Raw genomic sequence first — 12,306 nt, forward strand, 5'->3', positions numbered from 1 at the left:
GGATGAAAAGGGGGGTAAATTTTGACCCCAGCGTATGTTTTCTTTAATAAATTCAAAAGTATTTTCAATTTTTAACTCATTATTATTTTATTTGACTTTAATATCATTCTAGATATTCTCATATTTTGAAATAAAAAAAATTACTATATTTTACGAATAAAAAATATATTCTGAAGTTGATGTTTAGTAAAATACCGTCTATTATGTCGAATTCCAAGTAGTTTTACACTGCGCGTTATCAAAATCTATTTTTAGACTGTGGTGCCTGTTATGTACGAATCATGACATTCCTGTCTGCTACAGTTAGTCATTATTATTATTTCCTGGCGTATATTATTATAGTTTCTTAGTATTTTGTGTACATATAAGATATAGCCCGCAAATATTTTAATGAGGCTGAGTTACAGGAAATTGATACTGCTAGCGATTTTTATGATGATATAGAAGATGAAATAGTATTAGAAAACGAGGATGTATTGTTAGATGAAGATTTAAATGCTGAAAACATTCATTCCAGGTCATTTTTGATCTGGGGTCATTTTTTACCCCCGTTGGTCATGCGTGTAACAAAAAAAGGTTGGTCATCGGAAGGTTAAATAAAATGTTTAGGTTTCTGCTAATCAATGCTATATCGTCAGCGTAGGCCCAAGTTGAGTCGTCGATGTTGAATTGTACCTTTTATTTCTGTAGCTCTTAGAGCCCGTTCACATGAGAGGCGCTTAACGCGCGAATACAACTAAACATAGGCGCCCATACCCATAAGAAGGGGGGGCGTGGCCCCCCCTAGCGTTTCGGGTGCTTTAAACTATATGGTTATCCAAAGTATACAAAATATAATGTGCAACATCTTCACGTGTGTCCCCCCCTAAAAATTTTTGTATGGGCGCCCGTGCAACTACATACATTTTACTTGCATAACGCGCCTTTTAATGACTTAGGGCCGGTATTTCCAACCGCACTTAAGCCAAAGGTTTCTTTAAGAATGAGCTTAAGCTTAGATGTCTGTATTTCCACTTCAATTTAAACCAAATAATTTTAAGCTCGCGCTTATTATAGAGTTATAAGCTAATTATAGAGTTATAAGCTAATTATAGAGTTATTTTGCAAACCAACTTTTGCGTAATAAGGTTATTATTGGATTATTAACGATTATTAAAATACAATTCTTACTCTATTTGGAAGGTGTAGGCACATGAAAATTATTTATTTCTACAATGCTTGGTATATTTATTTTACAAAAGTAAACTTACATTCCAATTTGACATGTTAAGGAATATATCCAATAAACAAAATTACAAAGACGGATCTGCTATTGCTTATGCAAAATAACAATAAAACATATCATCATCATCAATGGCGCTACAACTCTTCGTGAGTCTTTGCCGCGTTTACTATTGCCTTCCATGTTTGTCGGTCCTGTGCCACTAATTCCCATTGTCGCACTCCCATTTTCTCTAGATCTTCTTTGACAGCATCTTTCCACCTTTTTCTAGGCCGCCCTACAGACCTTCTTCCATCTGGTCTTTCCCAGAACACATTGTTTATAAGGCGATTGTCGTTACTGCGTATCACATGCCCTGCCCATCTGAGTCTATTGGCCTTTATATATCTGACTAGATTTTCTTTTCCGAATAGAGACTCTAGCTCGTTATTGTATCTGCGCCTCCATTCGTTTGTCACGCTGTCTCTGCAAGGGCCATATATCATTCGAAGGATTTTACGTTCCCACACCAGCAATTTATTTACTTCTCTTTTTGTTAGCGTCCATGTTTCGCTTCCATACGCGACTACTGGTCGTATTATGGTCTTATATATCTGGATTTTTGCACCTCGTAAAAGAAGTTTTGACTTCATTAGATGTTGCATTGCAAAGAAAGATCTGTTTCATGCCATTATTCTCGTTTCAACTTCTTGCTCTAATTTATTGTCATTTGTGATTGTTGCTCCTAGATATTTAAATTCTTTGACCACTTCGAAGTTGTGATCGTTTATAGTAATGTTTTGCCTTATTCGCCGTCGTTCTTGTTTAGAGACGACCATGTATTTTGTTTTGTCTTCATTTATTTTTAGACCGATGTTTATTGCAGCTTCTTCAAAAGCTCGAGAAAATATCCTTAATTTCTAAATTCTCAATAAAATTTCTAAATTTTCTAAATCTCAATAAAACATATAGCCAGACAAAATATAGACAACATATTAACAACAAGTGTACCATGTACACAAAATTAAGTGAAGTAAAAATGAGACAGATACAGATGACAAAATAAAATGAAATGTCAACAGTAGTGGTTTTTACCTCAGAACAGTTAGCTCTGGCACTCTGACGTATTCAGAGGTACCAAACCAATTACCTTTACAGCTGAGCATCAGTTTAGTTAAGATAATGATGGAAATACGGCACCAAAACGCGCGTTAAGCGCTTGTCACGAGAACGGGGTCTTTTGTGACGTTGATAGAAAGTCACCTTGTCGTACTCCAGTTGCTATTTCTATATTTTCGGTGATTCCGTCATCTGTTTTATTACTGCAGTCGATCCCTCCATTGTCATTTTCGTAAGCTCTATAAGTTTCATTGGGATATCTAGGTTTTTCATGTCTTCTATTAGGTCGGAGCTTGTTAAGCTGTCAAAGGCTCGCTTGAAATCTATGAAAAGGATGTGAAGTCGTCATCATGTTCAAAGAAATATTTATTAATGTATTTTTTTGCCCAACAGGTCTTTGATTTCCTGTTTGCTCTGCCCAGCCCAAAGCTTAGACACGTACCGAAATGCAAGTCGCCGAGGTCAAGAACCGCCGCTTTCGATTTGTTGGTTGAATTAGTGAAGGGATCTCCAGAAAATTATGCTTTACTACATGAGAAATTATTAAAGCAGCATCAACCAGGACCTAATTCTCCCTATCCGTGGGATTACTGGCCTCATGAAGATGGAAGATCGGAATGTGGCTATGTTGGTAAGTCTCCTATGTTTCACTAGTCATTAATTAATTTACATGTTACCATTTTTACTCTGATTACGAGAATCCAATCTCGTAACTCAAAATTCAAAAACAAGAACAAACAGGATTGTTATCACGGTGAACGACAGGTCATGGCTGTAATAATTATAGATATCGACTGAATATAAACTGCTGTTCCTCTAATTAGATGTTATTATTTTATAGGTCTAACAAACTTGGGAGCTACTTGTTACATGGCTTCTTGTATGCAACACCTCTACATGATGCCTCAAACCAGAGCATCTATCTTAGCTGCTGATACGGATCAAGCGAAACACGAACCCACTCTTAAAGAACTACAAAGAATGTTCGCATATTTATTGGAAAGCGAAAGAAAGGCTTACAATCCTAGAAGCTTCTGTAAAGTGTATTCCATGGATCACCAACCGCTTAATACGGCTGAACAGAAGGATATGGCGGAATTCTTTATAGATTTGGTATGTCTAATGTTTTCGATTTAATTAAACCTTGTTTATTTCCGAAAGACTCATCTTTGTTGATGATACATCTAAGAAAGCGTAGGTAAAAAACTCTATATTAATTTTACCTCGCACATCGGTCAACTTTTCAAGAGGAATGTTAAGAATGTCGTTATATCATCCGGATCGAAGGTACACATGTTATATAGACCTTCTTCTTCTTCTTGATGTGCCTATCCGTGACGAATGTTGGCGATCATCATGGCAATCTTCACTTTATCTGCAGCAACGCGGAAAGCTGCACAGATGTTGTGTTGAATCAGGTCCTGAGGTTCTTTAACCAGGTTGTTCTTCTTCTTCCTGGACCTCGCTTTCCAAATATTTTTCCGTGCAGGATGGCTTGTAGGAGGGCATATCTGGATTCATTTCGCATAATGTGTCCAAAGTATTCCAACTTTCGAGATTTGATGGTGGTTAGTACTTCTCGGTTCTTCCCCATTCTTCTAAGAACCTCCTCATTTGTGACCCGATCAGTCCATGGGATTTTAAGAATTCTCCGATATATCCACATCTCAAATGCTTCCAATTTTCGGCACATATCCTCGTTCAAGGTCCATGATTCAACACCATAAAAAAGGACAGAGAAGACGTAACATCTCAGCATTCTTACGTTTATACCAAGAGAAAGGTTGTAGCTCTTGAAAAACCCCCCATACGGTTGAAGATTGATCTAGCTTTTCCGATGCGCGCTCTTATTTCTTGGTTGTTTGTCCATTCTTTATTTATTATGGTGCCGAGGTAGTTGTAGTGCCTCACTCTTTCTACAGGGGTTTGGTTGATATAGAGTTGACCTTCTGTTATCTTTTTCTTGCTGACGATCATAAGCTTTGTTTTCTTTACGTTTATATTAACTCCATATTGTTGACTGTAATACGTGATTTTGTCCATGAGGACTTGTAGGTCTTCTAGGTTGTCCGCAAATACTATGGTGTCATCTGCATACCTGATATTATTTAGCCGGTACCCGTTTAGTAGAATACCTTTTTCAGTTTCGTGCAAAGCTTCGATAAATATTCTTTCAGAGTAAAGATTGAAAATTAGGGGGGACAAAATGCAGCCTTGCCTCACTTCACGCATGATTTTGACATATTCGGTGAGTTCACCGTCAACTCTGAGGTTTGCAGTCTGATTCCAGTAAAGGTTTCTAATTATTTTCAGATCTTGGTTGTTAATTCCTGCTTCTTTTAGTATTTGCATCATCTTGGCGTGTTGTACTCGATCAAACTCCTTCTCGTAATCAACCAGACACGCGTATACGTCGCAATTTACGTCTCTGCATCTCTGGAATAAAACTTGTATTGAAAACAATGCCTCTGTCGTACCAACAGCATTTATGAACCCGAACTGGTTGGGCGAAATTTGACTTTCACATAGCTTATAAATTCTCGTATGGATTACCTTTAGGAACAGTTTTAGGAGATGACTCATCAGGCTTATCGTACGGTATTCTTCGCACTTTTTGGCTCCTGGTTTTTTGGAAGTGCAATAAACTCAGACATCAGCCATTCTGTTGGTATTTGTCCAGAGTTGTATATGTTGTTGTTATATAGACCACTCAGGCTTACTGAATTGGCACCAGTAGACCTGAATACCAGTACTTTAAGCGTTAATAACATTATTAGATTTCACGTAGTTTGCAGTTTTATATGCATAGGCCCGTTTCAGGGCTTTCATATTACATATTATATTTTTTGAAAATAACTTGCGGTTGACTTTATGACACCGAGATTTTTCAAATTTAACATTCCTGTTGAGAAACTAGATATGGAGTTTATTTTGCCTACGTTTTTGTTACCCATACCTTTGGTGAGACAGATGCATATTTGTCATTTTTTATTTCAGAATTGTTTTATTCCTTATTCCCTTCTTTATATTTATCTTTTACAATATACCTCACATTTTAATTTAATCTTTATTCACCGAAATATTTTGTTTTATTTTTCTTTTTATATTATGTAATTACTGTGTATGTATTTATTTTTCTTGTGCATTCTTTAAAAAAAAATCATGAAAAAAATTAGAGAGTGGCACTTGCGGTGTGCCGACAAAAGTGAATACATCTTATAGATTCGATTATATTCGGTTCGATTCCATTCGATTAGATTTAATTTTATTTAATATATATTATTCCTATAATTTAATATATTTATAATATATACTAAGTGATTTTACCGGTTAATTTTAGGATTAACAAACATTCAAAAGAATTTTTATTTCAAATTTTTAAAATAATAAACGTCTTACATACTTCCAAACCAAGTAAATAAAGTTACATAAAGCTTTAAATTATTTTTCTTAATAAAGTAACCATTTTTTTTCAATTTGGCGAAAAATTTATTTACTATTGCTATAGTGAATATTTCGTGTTTAGAATCGTCAAAAATACATGGAGGATTATTACCCCCGTTAAAGGAGTGGCCGTTACACAAATATGTACAAACCTTTTTAAAGTTGTTAATTAATTATTATTCCTTTCAATCTATACTCAAATTGTATGTTCAAACATCTTATGTATTTTATATGATAATTAAATTCACTATAAAAAAAATAATGTCAGTCATATTTTATTAATACCTAATTTAAAATTTAGTTTGACATTGACGGATCTGTCAAAGTCTAACGTAAATAACGTATGCTTTGCTGATATAAATACAAACATAATAATTATTATTTGAATATAACATAATTTGTTTAAACAATATAATTCCTGTATTCAATTTTAAATATTATATTAATATAACGTACCTATACCAGGTGAATCGTAAAACGGGCCATAGGAAACTCGATGTAAAATTCTAAACTGTGGAACTCCTGCTTCCCTAATTATTTTACATCAAAAGTCATGAGAGAATATTTGTAGAGAATTTAAATCTATATTAAAATCAGAAGTTAAAATTGTTCTACGATATAAACGCATTCCAAAATTTTGAAAAATATAATACATTTGCCACACTAGGTATGTGTGTAAAAATTAGACCACACGTTGCTATTTAACTGACAGTGCTCACACCATTGACTGAATAACAAATCTTTATTATTAATACCATAATACTTTCCCCGCAACTGAGGGTATCTTATCAACTCTATTGTTTTAAACAATAAATAATGATAAAATAAAAATATTGACAGTTCAAAAATGTGAAAATAATAACTTCATTGTGACACATTATTGCACTGTGTGTGACCTAATTTTGGCCTGAAAAACTGAAAAATGTATTACAATTTTACAAATTTTGGAATATATTTAATTCGTAGAACAATTTTAACAGTTGTTTTCAATACAGATTTTAATCGTGTACAAATAGTTTCTAATGTCTTTTGATGTAAAATAATTAGGGAAGCAGGAATTCAACAGTTTAGAATTTTACATTGAGTTTTCTATGGCCCGTTTTCCAATTCACCCCCCGGTATAATTTGTTTAAGTACCTATATAAGTTTAAGTAACGTACCAATACCGCGAGTGGTAACCGCAAGGTAACCTCTCGCGTCACGATTTTTGAGTAGCGCCCAATACGATTTTGCACCCGCCAAAATTCCATACCGAACGATAAGAAGTATTCACTTCAAAAATAAATAAATATTATGAAGCCGATATCATTTTTTGAATGAATACTTAATAATATAAAATTTTACAATTGAAGGGCTTAATATGAAACAATGACAAGCCTCAAAAAGGTAAACGTGAGAAATTTTACTTTGAATGTTTAAAATAATATTAAAAATAAAGTAACAACTTTTATTGTTTTAGTTTAGATATTTCGATGTATCATGCCCTATGGCACTATAGTTGACAACAATATTAATAAAATTACTTGAAACTCGAGAAAAAACAGCCTTTATTAAAAAAATGTGGTGTGTTACATTATTCCATTAATAATAAATACCCAAATTTTAGATATATGCAGATTCAGAATTTTCTATTATTGACTGAGTTCGGGGTGGTTTCAGCCCTATACGTGTTTATTTCTTTGTCTCCTTCAACTGGTTGGAATTTTTTGACGGGTGTGTTTGGTTTTGTCCTTTTTATTGACGGACCTTGTTCATTATCCTACAACCAAAAGCAATAATATAACAAGCCACGTCACAAGTCACTACATTAATCTTGAATGGTAATAATGAGACAAGCCACATTTAGGAAGAAATTACATTTCGCTGTATTTTCATTACTTGAGTCACTTCTAGATTGTACATAGTCAGGGTTACGGTCACTGTCATCGAATGTCAAGTCAACTTTACTATTTTTCTTACTAGAATCATCAGAACTCAATAATTATCCGAATCGCTTCCGCCCATGTTCGCCATTTTGATGTGGCTTGTCTTTATGTCGAGTAGATACTAGAGACAAACTAGGCCTATGCAATAGTGTGACCATAGATTTATCGGGCCATCTATTAACGAAGGGCCGAGATAATTTGTTAGTGGCTTGTTATACTATTATTATATATTTGTTAGTGGCTTGTTATATTATTTAACCAAGAATAAAACTAACTCTTTTTGAACTCATGTGTGGCTTGTCATTGTTTCACATTAAGCCCTTCTATTTGAAAACTTTTTCTTGGTCATATTAACTATAGTTACATTTTTATTATCTGTAGGTTAGTAAGTTGGAAGAAATGACTCCCCCTCTAAAGGAAGTGATAAAAAAATTATTCTGTGGTGTTATAAGCAATAACGTCGTCTCGTTGGACTGTGATCACGTCAGCAGAACCTTAGAAGAATTCTACACTGTCAGATGTCAAGTAGCCGACATGCGCAATCTCTACGAATCTCTGGACGAAGTCACGGTAAAGGACACTTTAGAAGGAGACAATATGTACACTTGTTCTCAATGCGGGAAGAAAGTTCGAGCTGAAAAACGAGCTTGTTTTAAAAAATTACCTCATATTTTGTGTTTTAATACGATGAGGTATACTTTTAACATGTTGACGATGCTTAAAGAAAAAGTTAATACCCATTTCTCGTTTCCTTTGCGACTGAACATGGCGGGGTATGTGGAAAAGCAACTGATGCCACAGCAATATCAAGAGGAGAAACAGAAAAATGCTGAGATTGAGAATGTTGAAGACGAGCAGTATGAATATGATCTTATTGGAGTTACTGTACATACAGGTAACTTTAAATTATAAAATTATTAAATGAAGGTGTAAAAGCCTAGGGATATTTATAGAAAGAGACGCATTTTCTTCTTTAATTGTTTTTGATAAATAATCGATTTGTAGTGATTAGTAGAATATATTTAATATACAACAAAATTTGTGGAAATGTCAAAAATAACGAGAATGTCTTTAGTGCAATTAAAATTTAGGTCGTCACAAAATGTGGTTGTAATAAAAATAAACAAAATTAATACAAAGTATGGTGTCCACCCTGGTTTATTATGGCTCTACATCTGTCGTTCATAGACAAAACTATATTTTCGATATCCTGTTGAGATACGTTTACGAAACGACGTGTATATGTTAACCACATGTAGAGTAATTCTTCGTTGAAGCATGTCCCATACATGCTCGGGGATGCCCACTAGGGTGGGTAAAAAAAATAATGTTTCATTTTTTAATCGCTATACCGCGGAGAACTTGCCTTTGGGGTATATAAGTAAAATGCAAAGTAAAATAAAGTTATATATTGAACCCCCAGCTAGCGCATCCTTCCTAAAAATTTAGCTTTTTTCAGTAATCAAGACATTTTTCAATTATTTTTACAATCTTTAGCCAATAATATTTGAACGTGCTATAGTAAAAACTGTTTAGTTAATATGTAGTTTAAAAAATAGGAAATAAATTTGAAACAGGCAATATTACAATTCATTTTTTGTTCTTTTAATTTACACTTTATTTAATTGGAATAGAATTATTATAGTGTGTTTAAAGTTATAAAAGATATAAATAAAACAACTTATAATTTTAATAACATGTTTAATTAAAACAAAAAAGAAGCCAAACAATGTCAACAAATTAAATGAAATTTTGACTTAAGAAAGAGTTTTTTACTCACTATTTCTGAGTGGGTACGTTGAAGCTGCGCTTGCTGTCAAACTTGACGTAATGGGGTGACTTGACGTAATGGGTTGACTTGACGTAATGAATGTAACTTGACGTAATGGGGTGTGACAGTACCGTTACTAACACGGGTTGGAAAAATGGTGTGATTCGTTCTATTAAAGAAAACATAAAAAGACCGCTGTAGTGGGCAATATGCCTTTTGCATTTCAACGAGTTTCCGTTCCGGCATTTATTTCAAACCCTGTAAGTGTTGATTGTGAATTACCAGACAATCTTCTAGACATAAGTTTTTCGATAAAGTCAGGCAACTGCCCTGTGGACTTATCTGTTCGAGAACCGGGTCCACTTTCCCACTCTCGATGGTTGACTACAACAGAGTTTTGAGAATGTATGTAAGTGTGGAAACGCCTTCAGTTGAACATATATTGTTATACCCTATTCCACGAATATACGTCTGTTTTGGATTATTTCGACAACGAATATTTTATTGTGCAAAATATGAAGAACGTAAATAAATTGCAAATTACATTGCTGTTTATTGGAATAATTATTAGAGCCATTTACTTTAGTACTTCTTATGTTGCACACTGAAATATTCGTTGTCGCGATAATCCAAAACAGACGTATGTTGGTGAAATGAACCATAGTATCCTTCATTCAATCATACATGCCTGTATGGTGTCAAAAAAAAAGAGGAGCAAATACATAACAGATGGACCTGAACACGTTGTTGAGGCTATCAAATCAACCAGATTTCTACCAGAGAATTTGATTAAAGTAGTTGATCCTGTAATCGAAAGAAATGTATTTTTCCCACCCAGAAAATTTGCTACTGAGGATGATAGTTGATGAAAGGAAGCACATAAGAGAATTAGGATTCCGAAGAATAATCAAAGCAAGGATGTTAGCTACAAAAACAGAAACAATTAGGGTTTTTCGACTTCCAAAAGTCAACTTTTATGCGACTGACTATACTGAATTAATTTATTGGAGCACCACTGAAATTACACCACCACCACTGTTACGGAGAATCTCTGAAGATAAAGATTGTGCTAAAATCACTGCTGGTGAAACACCCGAAGATTGGAACTTTGGAAAATTTCCATGTCATAGTGACTGAAGCATCTAAAAAAGTCGTCGGTGCTAAGGAACGAGATGGTTTCATAAGATCTGCCGTAGCATCCAGAGCTTCGATGCAAAAGTTTGACAGCAAACGCAGCTTCAACGTACCCACTCAGAAATAGTGAGTAAAAGACGCTTTCTAAAGTCAAAATTTCATTTAATTCATTGACATTGTTTGGCTACAATTTGGTTTTTTTTTTTTGTTCAATTAAACATGTTATTAAAATTATAAGTTGTTTTATTTATATCCTTTATAACAACACACTATAGTAATTCTATTCCAATTAAATATTAAATTATTCCAATTAAATTAAGTAAAAGAACAAAAAATGGATTGTACTATTAACACCCAGCACAACATACTAGACCACACCTTCTTTTAAGTTGCTAATATGTGAATTTTACCAGTTTTTAAGTATTTTGCGCTACCGCAACTTAAAAGATATTGTCTGTTTCAAATTTATTTCCTATTTTTTAAACTATTAACCAAAGAGTTTTCACTATAGCACGTTCAAATATTATTGGCTAAAGATTGTAAAAATAATTGAAAAATGTCTTGATTTCTGAAAAAAACTAAATTTTAAGTATGATGCGCTAGCTGGAGGTTCAATATATAATTTTATTCTACTTTGCATTTTACTTATATACCCCAAAGGCAAGTTTTCCGCGGTATAGCGATTAAAAAATTAAACATTTTTTTTTCAACCCACCCTAATGGCCACACATGGGATTGAGACCACAACGCATCAATACCTTCGTTGGCATGCCAGTCTGTCATTAGGCGTGCGACATGTGGACGAGCATTGATGAACGATATGTTGAAGAATGATGTCGAGGTACTCCTGAGGAAGCGGTCTGGAAAAACGGGGTTCGTTCTACCACCGCTTATTATTCCACATTCCACCCCATACCATTACTGCACCACCTCTGTATGTGTAAACTTCTTGGATATGTCCTAAGTGTTCTATATTTTCAGGTCGTTTCCACACTTTTACTCAGTGAAAATCTGGAGAAAATCCAAATCTAGATTCGACAGAGAATAAAATTGTAGCCCAATCATTTGCATCCCAATTTTCATATTCTCGACACCACTCTAATCTTGGAGCTCGATTGCCTCTGCAGATAGATGGACATCTCAATGGCCTTCGACTTGGCTTCATGAAGACGATTTCTTGTAGTATCATAGCCTATGGTTGCCTAATATACCCGCTGCAAATCGCTAACCAATTCAGGTGCTGTAATTATTGTTGGTTGTATTTTAGCGGTTAACACTAAAAATCGGTCTTCAGATGCAGTTCTAGCACTCTCACGTCCTGGATGACGTTCGGTTGGACTTTCACTGTCTCAGAAACGCCGCCACAATCGACTTTCACACTTTAGGATACTTTAATGCGCTCAGTTTTTTTCATGCCACCTTGAAGAAGGCCTACAGCCTTATTTATCTCATTCAAAGTTAAATTACATCAGACGACAGACTAAGTTTTTAAGGCTATGGGTACATAATTCTCAAATATTTTACGTGTATCCCTACTTTATCTGTCTTTACACGGCAAATTACGTGTAGTAAAATTCACACTGGTATGGATATGTAAACATTACTAGAATGTCATTCTACTTGAAAATGTCATCATTAATTTAAAGAGATGGCTTTTGAAGGTTCTTGGATAACTGTTATTTTTATAATTGCAAATTATTAATTCAGTTAAT

At 34.2% G+C, this 12,306-nt stretch overlaps 1 protein-coding gene across 2 annotated transcripts in view; it reads left to right on the forward strand.

Moving 5' to 3' along the window:
- LOC114327388 (ubiquitin carboxyl-terminal hydrolase 34) overlaps positions 1 to 12,306 on the forward strand; it is a 273,865-nt gene that overhangs the window by 177,197 nt on the left and 84,362 nt on the right. For both annotated transcript variants that reach the window (XM_050649892.1, XM_050649893.1), the window contains exons 22-24: positions 2,714 to 2,951; positions 3,162 to 3,433; positions 8,071 to 8,584. In XM_050649892.1, the coding sequence (XP_050505849.1) occupies positions 2,714 to 2,951; positions 3,162 to 3,433; positions 8,071 to 8,584 (1,024 nt within the window). The remainder of the gene's footprint in view (positions 1 to 2,713; positions 2,952 to 3,161; positions 3,434 to 8,070; positions 8,585 to 12,306) is intronic.

Source organism: Diabrotica virgifera, chromosome 4 (genome assembly GCF_917563875.1).
Source record: "Diabrotica virgifera virgifera chromosome 4, PGI_DIABVI_V3a".
NCBI classification, from domain to species: Eukaryota; Metazoa; Arthropoda; class Insecta; order Coleoptera; family Chrysomelidae; genus Diabrotica; species Diabrotica virgifera.